Below are 17,007 nucleotides of genomic sequence, written 5' to 3' on the forward strand. Positions count from 1 at the left end.
CAACTACACCAAACTTTCCATATTTTAACCTAATTTCATTACTTTGTATTGCTGTTTTTTTTGCTCCTTTTAATGTATTTTTGCTACATTTCTGACACTTCTACATTGCATTTCAATGCCTTTTCTGCACATTTTTCTAGTTTTCCAGACCTTTCCACTACTTATAAACCCTTTACATCTAATGTCACATATATTGACCCATTATTGTCATTTTAAACCTCTTCACCATCTTTCATGATTATTTTTGCCAATTTAACCACATTCACCATTTATTTTCCAGTTTTCTGCCACTTTTATGCCAATCTTGACATTTTTAACCCTTTTTCTGTCTGTTTCTGATTAAAATAAGGATTTCTATCTTTAAGATGACTAATGTATGTGTAGAAAAACAAATTCTGCACGAGAAGATATGACTGATTTGTTTACGGCAGCAAAAGAAATGCAAATGTGCTGACGAAGGAGTTGTTCTTGTTTAATAAACAGTGTAAACACGTGAGCTGCTGCAGCAGACTGTAAACAGGAAACCTTTGATTCTTTGTGTGAAGTTTTTTTTACATTTTTAATGCCTAAACGTCTTAAAAATTAAATTAATTCATTGTTTTTTGTTTTAATCTTATTGACCATGTTTGTGTTTTCTCCTAAAAAATAAAATATCGTATTTACTACTTTCGCATTATCTCACTCATTTTGAAGGCAACGGATTCAAAGATTCATATTGTATTTTGTTTTAGGTTTGTTTCATTGATTCATTAATGGATTAAAAAAATAAACAATGAAAAGGTATAAAACAGAAGAAATGTGATTTATAAAAAACAAAAGTAATTTGTGTTAGATTAGGTTTAAAGTCTTTAGTATCTTCATTTTTTTTTTTAAATTATTCCTCAAAACAAATAGTTCTTGGATTTAATCCTAACCTGGCCTTTCGTAGTTATTCTAATTCTTCATCCTCATCCATATCTATTATTATTATTATTATTATTATTATTATTATTATTATTATTATTATTATCATTTATTGCGGCTGTGACAGAATTTTCCACCATAAGATTAATAAATAAATAAAGTTCTTCCTGACTTTATACCTAATTCTGAGACAAACGATGTTTTTCAGATGAAAATTACAAGATCAATATCCATAATGAGACAAAAAGTCAATTCTGTAACAAATACAGAAAGTTATTATATTCTTATTACATAATTATGACGTTATTTTATCTTATAAATACGTGATTTTATCCAATAGTTATGACTAACATCTCATAATTCCGACGATTAATGTATAAGTTGTTATAATAGTGATATTTGTCTCATTATCGTCATGTTTCCAGTGGTTTTCGTCCGTCGGTGACACGCGCAGTCTTTGTTCTGTTGACATTGTTCCGCTTTGTTTCTACACCATCTGCGCCTTGTTGACAGCGGCCTTTGACTGACATTGAAGCTCGTCCAATGGTGGCCACGGTGGGCGTCGCCACGGAGACAATCCCTGTCGATGATTGGCTGAGTGGGCGGGACGAGAGGAGGGGTCTGGGGGCTGCGCCTCTGACAGCTTCAGTGTTTGTCGCGCAGCGGAAGGAGAAACACTGTCCGTTTGACGGTTTAACGGCTCCAGGTGGACAAACCGGGGACTGAGAACTATCACACGAACCCAAGCTGGACGTAAGGGCCAAAACACCGCGTAAATCCAGAGGAATAACCGAGAAAATCTTTACTGCGGAGCGATCTAAGAGGGAAAATCTGGGCGGCCTGGAAGTTGTGCTAAGCTAAGTTAGCACAGCGCGAATCATCCTATTTCTGCGTTATTTATAATCATTCCACATCCATATTTTTAAACAACAAATGACTCCATATGCATCACAGGCACTGTATGTTAACATAGATATCAATGTGCATTTATTTCGGTTAGTTTAAGACCCTTAGCAGTGTGTTGCTGCGAGCTAAGCTAACCTGAAAGCTGCGTTTTAAAATGGGAAGAAAAACACAATCCAGAAATCTCCAAGATTGTCAAATGTTTTTTTAATATATACCATAAACACTGGTGAAAAACCAAGAGGAAAATGCTTTTTATTAAAGTAGAACATGATCGTAGCTTCAGTTCTTTAATTATTCATGTTTTGTTCCTTTAAAGGGAATAAAAATCACAAATCTGTTTACATCCATTTTAGCTTCGTTTTTTACATTCAGGACCGCGTTTTCACTTCAGATTTTTTTTATAATTATGTAATTGTTTTTAAAATATGAATTTAGTGGCCGAATTGTTGAATGTATGTTTTGAACAAAAATTACATCATTTTAATATGTTTCATGTCCAGAGAGTGAAATTGTTATAGGACAAAAACCTAAATCTGTCTATACGTTAAGTAATTATTAATTGAGTTATTTGTTTTCATTTGCATTGGTAGATAATCCACTACACACACACACACACACACATCTTTGACCAAACGTTTTTTATCTGCAGAATTAGGAATGATTTTTTCCCAGAGCTGCACTTTAGGCTGAGGCCTTGTTTTCCAAGCAGGACTTTATTCCAACACTTTTTTCCCTTTTTGACTCAAAGCCAAACGTTTCACACTCAGACTTTTAAACCCATGGCATAAACAAACTGTGTTTGCCTCACACACACACACACACACACACACACACACACACACACACACACTGGCTGAGACCAAGGTGAAGATGGGGAGTCAGGGGAGCCCCGTGAAGAGCTACGACTACCTGCTGAAGTTCCTGCTGGTGGGCGACAGCGACGTGGGGAAAGGAGAGATACTGGACAGCCTCCAGGACGGCTCGGCAGAGTCGCCATACGCCTACAGCAGCGGTGAGTCGCACCCGATCAATAGCAAGCGATCGGGTTATAAATAAAGATGTTCCATCAACGTTTTACGCCTCCAGATCTGATTTGAACGTATCAGGTTTCTCCATTTTCCTGATCTAATGGTTTGGAATGAGAATCAATAATAGTCATCAGTGATCCTGATCATTCACACATTTATATCCCATTAATAACCGTACAGTGTGGACGCACAAACTGGATTCAACTCCGTTGGATCATTGACAAACCAATCAGACTTAAATTAGTCAAATTTAATAAAAATCACTCAATTTTGGCCAATGATGAGAGGAGTTTTACCATTTTTAAAGTGATCCAAAATCGATACATTGATCGGATTCCCCTCCAAACTTTAATGGAATTGTCCTCAAAATGTTTTCCAGAAAGACAATTCAGCCACACACACATTTAATAACAAATGTGCCACTTTAGGCTTTTAGTCCTCTAAAGGACAGCATGTGTGAGTGAAACTGTGCTTTTTAATGTTGTTCTAAAAAGTAGTGAAAGCTCCCACTCCTAAAACAAGTGTTTTAAAACAAAATAAGTTATTAAAAAAAATATTTATCCATATAGGTAATATTGTGACTTTTTATATTGCCAACTGCATATATCGCCCAGCCCTAAGCTATGAACTCTGACACTGAGGTGATTCGTTAATGAGACAGTTTTGCAGTTGCGCGCGCGCACACACACACACACACACTTTGAAGGTCCTCAGGGTTTGAGTGTCTTCAACAGTCAGTGATTTGCTCGCTAACTTCAGCCACCAGAGCGTGTCAACGCACTGTTTAAGGCAGGGGTGCTTCACTCATTTTAGTTCAAGGGCCACAGATTTTAGGTGGAAAAAAGCAGATTCAACATTAATGGGCCCTGGTTTGCACTTCCACGTATAAATTATAACGTATATCAGTCCCTACAGGACCTTAACTTAAAGTTCCCTGATTTTGAGGAATTTCTGGAAATTTCGTGCAATAATTTGAGGGAAATTTGCCAGATTAGGGAAAAATTGAAAGTTCTTTCAACAATTTCAGATTAATAATAACTGTCGTCATATGATGTTCTTATATCATATGACAACAGTTATTAATGGAAAATTGAACTCTGCAAATATTGTGGATTTTGATTTAATCTTTGTATTTGGAGGGGCTGAGAAATCTACAACTGAATTAATTGGTCATTGACAAAATGTTTGTTCTTTGTCACTTTTATTTTTTTTGAGTGGGCCGAATTTGATGCTCCGAAGGGTGGGATTTGGCCCCCAGGCCTTGAGTTTGACACGTGGTTTAAGGAGAGGGTAAAGGTCCCTTAGGAGAGCTCTTCTTCTCTGCTTCATGATCTACAACCAAACCTCAGCGTTGGAACTGTTTTGTTGTTTTCTGATGTGTTGTTGGGTGATGTGTGTGTTGTTGGGTGTTGTTGGGTGATGTGTGTGTTGTTGGGTGTTGTTGGGTGATGTGTGTGTTGTTGGGTGATGTGTGTGTTGTTGGGTGATGTGTGTGTTGTTGGGTGATGTGTGTGTTGTTGGGTGTTGTTGGGTGATGTGTGTGTTGTGTTATTTTTAGTGACATTTGTCAGATCTCTCTGTTCTCTCCGTGTGTCCAGGGATCGATTATAAAACCACCACCATCCTTCTGGACGGCAGGAGAGTGAAGCTGGAGCTGTGGTGAGCACCTCAAATCTCTTCTTTAGCTTAGCATGTAGCAACGCTGGCTGAGCAGGGTCAAAGGGTAAAGGGGCGTGGCTAATTAATCAGTAAATTGTGTGTGTTTGTGTGGATGTTCTCAGGGACACGTCAGGACAGGGGAGGTTCTGCACCATCTTTCGCTCGTATTCCCGCGGCGCTCAGGTGAGGAACGACCACCTTTAGCCTTCCCGCAGAGGAAAACTAGCGCTATGCTAACCGTTAGCCGTGTTTGTGTTCAGGGAATCCTGCTGGTTTACGACATCACCAACCGCTGGTCGTTTGATGGCATCGACAGGTGGATACGAGAGATCGACGAGGTGAGGCGTGTAGGATGAAACTGTGGTTTCCACGGTAACGGAATCACAGAATCGACCGATAAATTATTAGTGATTATGCTCTGTGATTCGGTCAGGTGATGATTATTTTAAGTATGAATCAGACACAATGAAAATAAATAAATACTTTGATTAGGGCCACATTGGTAAAACATCTGATACTTTTTAATATATTATTTTCAGTAAAAATGTGACCCACTGAAATATCTAATATGTTTCTTAATAAAGCAGAAAAAACCAAACCTTCTACTTCCATCGATGAACAATTTTCAGCACGTTGATCAAAATGTTTAAAAAGCCAATGAAGGACATTAGTTCTTAGAACAGGAACCATTGAGTAGTAGATCAGTGTGTGACCAACTTTCATGTTGACCATTCAAGCCCACCTTAAACTAACATTAGCTGCGTTTAAATTACTCTTGGAAATGGGCAAAATGTAAATAGTGCAATATGGAAACACCTGAATTTAAAAAACACTAAAATATCACAAAAACGTTTTCACACATTGAGGTTTTTCAGACATTTGAAATGTGTCAAGGTGCCATGGAAACACAACACAGAATGTGACGTACCTGGTCACATGACCACTTTTCTCTGAGTAAACTTGGTTTGGTACAGGTGTGGTAAGGACGAGATCTCACGGGAGTTATGAGGCATCAAAACAACCTTCAATGGAAACACGTTTAAAGCGTAATTATACTTTGTCAACATTTAGAAATATCGCTTTTATTTTGTGAAATTCTGTAATGGAAACCTAGCTATTAGCTGCTATGCTGCTCATACAGCACAGCTAACATGGAACAGAGTTAAATTCACCTTAAATGACAGGATTTCCAACATTCCAATGTGTCCTTAATTAAAAGTTCAGCCAAATATTGATGAAAAGTATTGTACCAAAAAATAATGTAAATACAATCAGACGTCTGGTCCTGTTTTCCTCTCAATAAAAGCTTTATATGTTCTAGTCAGGAGATTTAAATGTGAACATATCTTAAGCTGTGGTTGTTTTTGTTTTGTGTTTTCTTTCTCCCAGCATGCACCGGGGGTGCCTCGGATCCTGGTGGGGAACCGCCTCCACCTGGCATTCAAACGCCAGGTTCCCACGGAGCAGGCGCGAGCGTACGCTGAGAAGAACTGCATGACGTTCTTTGAGGTGAGCCCGCTGTGCAACTTCAACGTCATCGAGTCGTTCACGGAGCTGTCGCGCATCGTCCTCATGAGGCACGGCATGGAGAAGTTCTGGAGGCCCAACAGAGGTGAGATGTTTAAATGCTGTGTGACATTACCATAGATGTATAGTAGTAGAGGTGGACAACATTATGTACATTCATGTCAGCAGTCAGAATAATGAAAACAGTCTGTTTTCTTTTTCTCTATTTTTCCTGTAAAATCTCTCTTTTGGAGTTATATTGTATATTTGTGTATTCTGTATTTTGTTTGTTTGTAGTTCTGTGGGATTATAGAGACATTTTTGGAGTATTTTTCTGTGCTTCTCTTGTCTGTATTTTTTAACTAGTACAGTGTCTGTCAGAAGTATGTATTCATATAGTGGGAGGAGCTTAAGTACAGTCGTCAATTATGTCCAAATGAGTATGTGTTTGAAGGTTGGATGTACAAAGAGGTGTAGATACTCTAGTGTTATAAAGGGTTTATTTGTGGGTGCAAAATAAAATAGTGTGTGATTTATCTGGTGTAATGAATTTGATAAATTGATAAATAAAGTTTGCACCAATGCTCACTGGACTTAAACAAATAGATAATAAATGTCCCGGAGCATCCCCTGTCCTTAGCCCCTCCTACATCGAGGAAAAAACTAAAAAAACCAGTGGGAAAATTAATTACACACAAACATGTTACGTACATCCAACATACGAACATAGAGTAGAGACACAGTAAACAGGTGGTTTTACACCAAAGACCCCTCATCAGGTTCTTCTCATTTTCTGCCTGTGGCACCAATAGAACATGTAATATAACAGCCTCACATGTTTTAGTTTTACTTTTCTTTATTTACGTAAGATGTGCATTAGTACAGGGCTCTCAAGTTTTAAACTCAGTTCAGAGTGAGACTGTGGCTGCAGCAGTGGTTTAGGTAGAATCTGTTAAGACACATTTGTACAAACAAAACTATTTAATTAGTATTTAACATTTCTTAATGTAGGGGTGTTTTATTTAATGTCATAATTCAGAGTTAAACCTATACTTAGCTCCATAAACCAGGTTTTTAAGGTCATTAAACATCTGAAATATTTTGATTCTTGGTCCTTGTATTTCACTCTTCAATTGATCCAATCTATGCATAGTTATAGAAAATAATAAAACCTTATTCAAAATAAATAGCTTAAGTCACAACTTTTGAAACGATATTTAGAAATTAAATTTTCCATTATTTCATGTAATTCTAAGGAGGAAATATTATATCGCGATATAAATGGTTTGTTTCATGTTCCTTTTGTGTGACTCAGCGCTTTTCTTTTCTATTCCTCTCGTCAGTTTTCAGCCTCCAGGACCTTTGCTGCAGAGCCATCGTGTCGTGCACTCCGGTCCACCTCATCGATAAACTACCGCTGCCCGTCGCCATCAAGTCGCACCTCAAGTCATTCTCCATGGCTAACGGCATGAACGCCGTCATGATGCACGGACGCTCCTACTCCGTGGCCAACCAGGCCGGCGGCTCCAAAGGAAACAGTCTGAAGCGCTCCAAGTCCATCCGTCCGCCGCAGAGTCCGCCGCAGAACTGCACACGCAGCAACTGTAAGATCTCCTAAGAACGGGAGCCTGAACGCCTCGTTGACTGAAGGAGCTGGGAGGAGGGGGGGGTCTCAGGGTTTTAGGAACACTCCACGGATCACTGCGTGTACACAAAGCTTCACCTCTGACGCCAAAACACTAAGAATTGTTCACGGGAAACATGCGGAGTTGTTCCAGTTCAACACGTATTTAACCAGAAGCACAGCCCAGACCTTTGGATCCATTCATTTACTCAACCACCACATCATCATCATAAACCTAAACTGGCCGTAAACCAGAGTGAACTTGTGTTTAAAGTCATTAAATCAATGAAATGTTTTTATTTCAGTCCTTGTATTTCATTCATTCCATAAAAAGTCACTTTTGGAGCTAAAAGTTAGATTTTTCGTCCCCGACAGCAGCAACAGGTTTTGTCGTTTCACACACACACACACACGCACACAGTTGTGTTGTTTTTTTAGGATTGTGTAATGATAGGACTGAGGACTGTGTGGTTGTGTAACTGTGTACAAGAACTAGAAGGAAAACACAACACTATGGTCGTGCGTTTGTGGCTAAAGCTGCTTTGTTTAAGCTCCACGTTGTTTTCTAAATTATTGATTGTACAGTGTGAGAGTTTTTCACAATAAAACTGTTGAATGTCTGCAGTTTGTCTCAAATTATTACTGAATATTATAAGTTTACTAAATGTCACAGAGGACAATGGTGTTGTATTTAGTTAAGTCACCAGCTCAGTGTTTACCTACGAATCTGAAAGTTTTTATTTTACACATTTTCTTCTTTTCAGTTATGTGTCATTTTTTTGTTGATTAAAAAAACTGATGAAATAACATTGATGAAGGTGGTTTCAACCACATCCTTTATGAATAATCTTTGCTGGTAATTTTAGGAAACAATATTTAAATCTTTGTGTTAAAGACAAATATTGAATCCAGGACCTCTGTCACCCACACTCGTGCACACACACACACACAAAAAAAAGAAAAACCTGTCACAAGTGATTGAGCACAATGCTTGTGCTCTGCGGTCCGGGGCCCCCCATGACCCCCCATGGTGACGGACCTGCTAGAATCGATTAACAAACAACCACTAGGTACAAAAACAAACTGAAATACATCAAATGTATAAACACTAAAAGTATAAATATAGGATTTAAAAAAAAGACTGAAATTGATATTCCAGTTCCTAATGGGGATCTTAATAAATTAATCAGCAATAAAAAGATTAAAGTCAAATATAGTACAAAAAAAAAATGTTTGTATGTAATTACTCAAATGAGTAAAAATATTACTAAAAGGACGAAATTAAACAGACAGAACTACATTAAAAATAATGAAATAAGACAAAAAAAAAAACTTAAATTAAAACACCTGGTGGATAACTGGTCTGACCCTGTGAGACAGTGATTAAAACTACATTTAATGTCAATCATATTTAAAGGTACGGTAAAGCTAGCATGATTTTGAATGTGCTTCGTCTCACTCACATGCATGCTCACAGCTGCTGCAGAAGAGGAGCTCAGCTCATCACTTGTATTGTGTAGAAACGTTGTCTCATTCAGCAGTAAGTAAACAATAAACTTGATCATTATATATGTTAAAAAAAACTCTGATTTAACTGTCAACGGTGACGAGCTTTCAGTGTGAGCTCGTGAATGCGAGGGATTGAGAACGAGCAGGGAGACGTGATTGGTTAAAAAAATGGTTCTTTTTTTTCTATTGGTTGAAGTTCTAAAGGTTTACAGCTGCTACAGATGATGATTTACTTTGTTACTTTTCAGAGAACATAAGATCTTAATTCTGTCAGAACATAAAGATAATTTTAACCAAAAACTTAAAAAAAATGTATCTGGAGGAAATCGCCTACCGTATCTTTAAATAACATGTATCACCTGTACTATACAGTATATCTAACATCAGACAGTATAAAGTGTATTACTCCGCCCTCTGAGTATCAGCTGAAGAGAAACGCTCACATCAAAATGATGAATTTGGGCAGATATAGAAGTCAAACTTTTATGTGGTGTGTATTTTAGTTCAATTTGCTAAAGATATTCTGAACCAAAAAGCCTTATTTACGTCTTGAATGAGTATTTTTAAACAGACCCCTCCTCATGTTTTGGTTTATTCCAGCTTTGTGGTGGGAAAGTTCCCATCTCTTATTTTATTTTCTGACTATTTTTCAGAATAAAGTAAAAACCGGTTAACTGTAGCCTATACTAGTCATGTTTAAAGCATGGATAAAATGTGTTTCATGTATTAAGAATAAAAAAAAAAAAAAAAAAAAGTGGACATTTATTTTTCTTAAAAAAAATACAAATTTTAATTTTTAAGTATAAAATACATTGATTGATGTGTTGCTTCCTATGCAGGTTTACATTAGCCTGTACCTGATTTCTTTGATTTTACTCTATTTAAGTTTCTTTTCTCACTTTATTTTTTAGATAATTTGTGTAATTCAGTGAGAGGTTGTGGTTATAGGACACATTTTAGAAATGACAGAGTCAGAGGTATGAAACTTTTATTTCTAGGTTACAAAGACACTTTAGTTTCAGGTAGAAAAGCCTTCATTGGAGAATATAATATAACTTTAATACCAGCCCGTTGGACCGTATCTCACGTTATAGGTGCTCGTTGGCTGTGGCCTGATGAGCTTTAGGATTTGGATCCGTGACGGATTAAAGACACAATTCTCCTCCAGGCCGCTCTTCACCATCCCACAGTTGGGCGGCACCCAAGCCGTGTCGTAACCGTTGTATTGCCAGGTCTTCTGAAGCGGGTGCCCCTGATAGTTGATGCAAATCACCCTTCCTACGTGAACTAGGACCTTAACGACCACTCGATCGTACTCTGGGTGATTGATTGGATAGCGGCTGGCTTTCTCCAGGTCCCTGCTGAGGTAAACACCAGGGCCGAGCATCCCACCAGAAGACGGACGAAAACCAGAGCCTACGATGAACTGGGCGGCCTGGCTGGTGGTGCCGTGGTACATCACATAGGTTTTACCATTTTGAGGCGTTGTCACTCCCTCTAACCGAATAACCCCATCTGGTAGATCAAAGTCATCCTCCGCCCAAAAACAGGAAGTCATGGTGATATCACTGGTCACATTAAAGAAAATCAACACGTGAAGGTTAAACTAGAGATGACTGATACTGAAACTGTCAAAGTCCGGATACTAAATCCAGGCCAACATGGCGTCATTAATTAACACTTCCTCCAAATTTACAAAGTCAATCAAACAATAAGATATCAGCAGAGGTTTGTAATCAGAGAATCAGCTTTATTCGCCAAGTGTATGTTGTACACACGAGGAATTTGACTCGGTCATCTGTGCTCTCTCCAATAGTGAAAACATTCAACAATAAACAATCAACTAGAAAAGATGATAATAAGTATAAATATAAACAGTAGTTAGACTAGAATGTGCAAATAACAAGATGATAATAATAATAATATAAAAAATAAATAAATAGATACAAAATAAAAATTAAAAAATCTTCCTTTGTTCATCAGTACATGACTGCAGTCATTTGTTATCACCAATTCTTGTACTTTTTTAATCTGCAAATTCTATTACAATCATTTAGTTTTAGGTCAAGATCCCTGAAGTCCTGAGATCTGCTACTTATTGTAGGATCGATACACACGTATTTCTCACATCTCCACATTTATTAGTGAGTCATTCTGGATGTTCAGTCTTACATTGTGTTGTTAATGGTCTAGGACAGATAACACAACACTGGCCTTGGACTTCATGGTCGCCCGATGGAAAGTTGTTGAAAACATACTGATGACTCATCTTGGACAGATTTCACACAAGGTTTATGTTTTCCTTTCTTTTTCAGGGAAAGCTTCACTCATTCACTCAAACACTACAGACGTTGTCAGGCCTTACGACGGGTTAGCCAAGTCTAGCTAGTCTCAATCTCACACTCTTAACTAGTCGGTTTAAAAGTAAGGAAAACTTTTGGATAAGTGAAACGTCTTCAAGCATTTCAATTGTTCCAATTTTTGCTCAAAAAGTCAAACGTTGTCCCTAAAATAACTGATACTTTATCAGTGGAATCATTAACTAGAGAAAAAAAGACACTCAGCAGAGCTTTGGTATAAAGTGGATTATAAGAAATCTGTTGTTTTCTGCGTAAAAAGCACAAAAAAAAAAAAGTATCCAACGTGAACAGATTGGATCAGTCAAGGAAAAGACTTTGAGCACAGTTTATTTTAACTACTGGCTGTTGAAAAGTCTTTGTATTTAAGAAGAATGAACAGGATCAGGAGGGACGATAAATGAATGACAATGTTTATGCCTGAAAAAGTGAACGAGTAGATAAACAGTAAAGTTTCTCTGTCGCTTCTTTAACTTTTCCTTGAAATACAGATGTTATTTCTGTCCAACGTGTCTGTGGTAACCCGAGGGTTAGGATGCACGCACACTTGTTTTCCTTTAGTGTCGTTTAATCAACTTATTAGTTACACGCTGCATACTACTGACATTCCGGGAGTGTTTTTTACAGGAAGTGCCCGACAGGAAACACACGTACTGAACACACAGGTGAAACTATTCCGGTCTGTAACAGTGTCCACAATGTTAAACTTTTTCTTCTGGTTTGAACTTGTTGGTTCTCATTGAGCAGAGACTGATAACACCCAGTTAAACACACCCTAAAGCACTGTGTGTGTGTGTGTGTGTGTGTGTGTGGTGAGACGTACCTTGGTGGGAGTCGCTGCAGCACTGAACACTTGGTTCTGATTCTGCTTCTAATAAGAGCCTCAACGATAGGAGGAAAAACCAAATATGGTTCTCATGCTTTTACTTTCATTTCTCTGAACATCCTCACATTTTTGAAGAAACTAAAACTTAAATCAGGCTTTTCCAGTCTCAGGTTTGAGTTCTGTGAGTTTACACAGCTGATGATTAAAACACAGATATTGGACTCTTAGGCACTATTTCTGAGTATCGGTGTTTTACTTTATTATTTTGGAGAGTCGGTTTATTCTGGATACTTTCAGAACGTGTGTCGCATAACATTCAGAGTTAGTTATTCAGCTTTTATGTATGAAATAAACTTTTCTATATTAACTGGTGAACAGTGTTGGGTATTGGTGTGAGTTTTAACTTTGATCCCTATTCAGACTTACCCTTCTGCATCAGCAAATAGAGAATTAAAGCTACTTTTTCTATTTAAAATACATTCAGTTTAGTGCCGCTGACGAGAAAAACTCGTCGTGTTATCACGGAGATTACTAGAAAACACCCTGGAGGAGGTCCCTATTCAATATCTAAGCTGTAGTGTGATGTAGTGACCAACTGTGCCCTGAAGGTGGCAGCAGTGCACCTTTGGGTGAGAGATTAGCCACTGATGCTAGCATTAGCTAAGGAGGAAGAAGCAGGGACGAGGGAGATTATGGTGCTATGAAGTGATATTGTAAAGTATTCAGCAGCTCACAGCTCACATACTAACATAGAAATGTGGACCTGAGTGGATTATTGATTATGTTGAGATGGTGAGAGAAAACCATCAACTAACAGGCTAAACGGGCCATCTCTGTGTGTCGGGAGGAAGTGACATAGTACAAATTATTTTGTGGGTCTTTAAAAATCAATCAAAATGCTCTAAAACGGCTGGCACTGAATGAGTTAAGTGATCGTAGAGTTCAGCTGTTTTATGTCCACGCTTACTTTTAGCTTTAATTCTGTAAATGGTTTTTATCTTCTGAATATTATTTAGTTTAATCAATAGGAAGTCAGGACGTGACAATGTTTAGTTTACAAAGAAACAAACCATGACTCCTCAAAAATACTCAGGTTCAAACCATGAGTCTGCAAAATGGCTCAGCTAGGCAGTTTGGGAAAGTTTGTGCTGGTTGTCAAATTCATCAGCAATATGAAATCATGACTAGGCAATTCAACAAAGGAGCCAAATATATATGGATATGATGTGCTGTTCAAAATGTGACACAGCGACAATGCAGCACTCGAACTACAACACAGCAACAATCAAAGTGTAACAGCAAAAAAGGCAAAGTTTGACAGTGAAAAGGCATCAAAGCATAATACCGCAAAATAAACAGGTTTCAAAGTGTGACGGAGTGAAAAAAAAATGCATCAAAACATCACAGCAAAAAAAAGGCATCAACACGTGACACAGCGAAAAAAAGGAATCAAAGCGTAACAGCAAAAAACATCAAAGCATAACCGAGCAAGACAAAAGGCATCAAAGCATGACACCGCGAAAAAAAGCCATCAAAACATGACACCGCAAATAGGCTTTAAAGCGTGACGCTCGGAAAAAACAGCCATTAAAGTATGACACAGCAAAAACACTTGGGCAGGCTGTGGTGTTAAAACATATCTCAGCATATAGTTTAGTCATGTTGTCGAGTCAGTTATTAAACAGATGTGTGAAAACATCTGAAAATATAAATATGAAGTCAGGTTTTGTTTATTTATGTTGTAAAATTAAAGTTATTGTGCCAATATTTTTTGCACCAAAAAAATAATTTTTTTGTTATATTTATTTATGTTAGATAATTTAACGTTATTTAACATTATACATATTCAATTTGTCTAAGATGTTATGTGTTTTTGTTTAAATCCCTGATCTAATGACAAAGATCCACCTACTGAGTCATAGCGCTGAGAAGATCAGACGTGCAGAGATCGTTGAGCTCAAACGAAGAACGATCAGATCAGCCAGAGTTTAAATAATCAATGTGATTAGATTCACCTGTGACAGGTGAGGAGCAGGGGGCGGAGCCTGTCACTACACACTCGCTCTGTTTCAAAAACAAATCCAACCAACTCTAGAAACGTTAACTCAGTGGTCCAACTTTATTGTAATAACAGGAAACAAATTACATCATATTTCATAATAAATCACAAAAACTAAATTAGATTAATCACCTGCCCAAAAAACAAAATGTAAAAGTGCAGCAGTCAAAAATACAGGAAATAAAAGAAACATTGTTTACAATCTGACAAAAAAAGCTCAAGAAAACCAAAAAAAGTTAAATTCAGTGCACGTATGAAATAAACAAATAACATCATGTTTTTCATAAATAAATCAAAAGACAAAAACTAATTAAACTAATCACCTGCGTAAAAAACAATGTATAAGTGATTAATTGTTTTTTTAAGTCAGCATGTTTATTGTTCTGCTCCATATGAAATACATGCTGAAGTAAATAATAATTTTTTTATGCTTTATTTTCCTGCCCCAAATCTAATGCAGTCTAATCATTTAATGGTCTTGAATTTCTAAATATTACTTTCTGTGTGTGTTTAATATTAATTATCTTATTGTCAATGAAAAAAGGACTTTGAGAAAATTGGCATGAAATTTAAAATGTCCTCCTGTTTGTCATATTTTAATTTCCCACCAGGGGGCGCACCCTACACTTTGAGAAACACTGCTTAATCAGATTATGTTCAAAAAGTGGTTTGAGTGGTTTTTGTGAGTATTGAAAACGTTTCAAGTCACCATTTAATTCATTTAAATACATAGATATTTGTGTATTTTATTTCATTCACCATAACTTTCTGTGTTGCTCTTTTTTGTCAACATGTCAATCTCACCCTCATTAAACATCCAAATATTACACAAACAGAACAAGATTTCTCCATTATTATTATTGTAAATCATAAAAACGCTGCTTATCAGGTTTTATTTCTTTCTGTATTTGTTCTGTATTTCAAAATGTTTAATCGTGATGTTAATGCAGGTTTTAAACATGGTGATAAATCATGAACCATTAACCTTTAGTCTATATTAATTGCTCTATAGAGTCGCCTGTACTACGTAGCGGGATATAAACACGCGCACTAAGCCAGAGGGGTATTCCATATAGGAGGTTTAACAAACTCTGAGTCTATCCATTAACTCTGGGTCAACATACCCCACGATGGGAAACTCTGTGTATCTGATTCATTACAGCTGGTATGAAGCGGATCAATCAACCCTGAGTATGTAAACCTTGGGTTACTGACGTGCACGCGCGCGATATAAAGCCATCATCAATGGATCAAAGAATACTCAAACTGCCATGACAACCAAACGGAAAATAGTGATTTGTTCACCCTAATGGGTGAAATAAGCCGTTGTTTGATGAATATGATCCTGTTCTAAAGGTGTGTTCAGTCTTCAGTGACTATAGTGGCTTAAAGGGGACATATCATGTTAATCCACTTTTTTAGCCCTTAAATGCATTTTGTTGTATATTTAGAGTGTTTAGAAGTACAGAAAAGTTCATATTAGTCTCTTCAGGTGCTCCGTAGATATCTTTATTTTCTGTTTTGCTCATATTTTCAATCTGTTTTGATTTTTCTATTCTCTATTACGTTTTTTGAACTATTACGTCACAGTATTTGCAGCAGAACTGCTAAATTAGTTCATCAACTCCAGGTCCAACACTTCGAGCAATCCGCCATTTTTATTTCTGGCTTTTATTTTGTAGTCCAAGCTCCAGGATGCAGAAGTTTCGAGAGGATAAGTCAAAATGTTGGGTTGTTGGATGTAGTAACCCACACGCTTCATTACACCGTCTCCCAGCATCAGAAGCTTTCAAAGTGTCTGGTTGAGTTTTATTTTTTATAGAAATGTACCACATCTGTGGATAAGGTCATTTTTGTGTGTGTGAAGCACTTCAATGATGACTGCTTCATCAACCTCCACCAGTATAAAGAAGACTTTACAGAAAGACTTTGTCTGATTGAGGGTTCAATTCCTTCTATCTTTGGAGACGATGAACAGAGCACTTCGGTAAGCTGTAAATAACGCTAAAAAGTGATAAGACGTCCCTGTCATTGTTTTGTTAGCATTAGCAGTTGCACCGTCTTCATATGTTAGTGCTGTGTGCTCGTTTTAGATCCTTGATGATATGGCCTACGTGATTTAATTTAAGTCTAAAGTTTTCATTAGTCATTTCATTTTGACGTTTTGTCTCTGAAAAGACTGTATTAAAATGCATTTCGTGACGTTAGCTTGGCGCTAGCGTTAGCTCGGTGCTTCTGTTAGCTCACTTGTTAGGGTTCTGCAGGTTCATCATCTTCATTTTCATCTCGCTCCACTGGGTCCGACTCTGGCTGGAACATGTAAGGCTGGATGGACAAGTCTAACGTTGTTGACATTGTGTAAATAATCTCTGAATAAAAATTTTCTGCGCCGCTACATAATCATATCTCTTTTATCAAACTACAAAAATGGCCGAACAGGATGAGTTGAACCGAGAGGGGGCGGGTATGAAGTGTCTCATTTGCATTTAAAGAGACGGCACCAAAACGAGTTGCTCTTAGAAGCACATCAGAAAAGGGGTAGAAAAAGGGGTGGAGCTATAATAATGAGGAATTCAGACCAAGAATTACAAGTTCTGCTTTATATAGACCCACACACTGTATGATTTATA

General features: G+C 37.4%; 1 protein-coding gene across 1 annotated transcript; it reads left to right on the forward strand.

Annotated features, from left to right (window-relative positions):
• Positions 1–1,532: 1,532 nt before the first annotated feature.
• On the forward strand, positions 1,533–7,928 carry LOC114467952 (ras-related protein Rab-40C). The gene is made up of 6 exons (XM_028454496.1): positions 1,533–2,821; positions 4,436–4,496; positions 4,619–4,679; positions 4,757–4,834; positions 5,886–6,108; positions 7,346–7,928. Exons 1-6 carry the CDS (start codon positions 2,680–2,682, stop codon positions 7,618–7,620), a joined length of 840 nt encoding a protein of 279 aa, XP_028310297.1. The 5' UTR covers positions 1,533–2,679; the 3' UTR covers positions 7,621–7,928.
• Positions 7,929–17,007: the final 9,079 nt, after the last annotated feature.

This window comes from Gouania willdenowi, chromosome 8, assembly GCF_900634775.1.
Source record: "Gouania willdenowi chromosome 8, fGouWil2.1, whole genome shotgun sequence".
NCBI lineage: Eukaryota > Metazoa > Chordata > Actinopteri > Blenniiformes > Gobiesocidae > Gouania > Gouania willdenowi.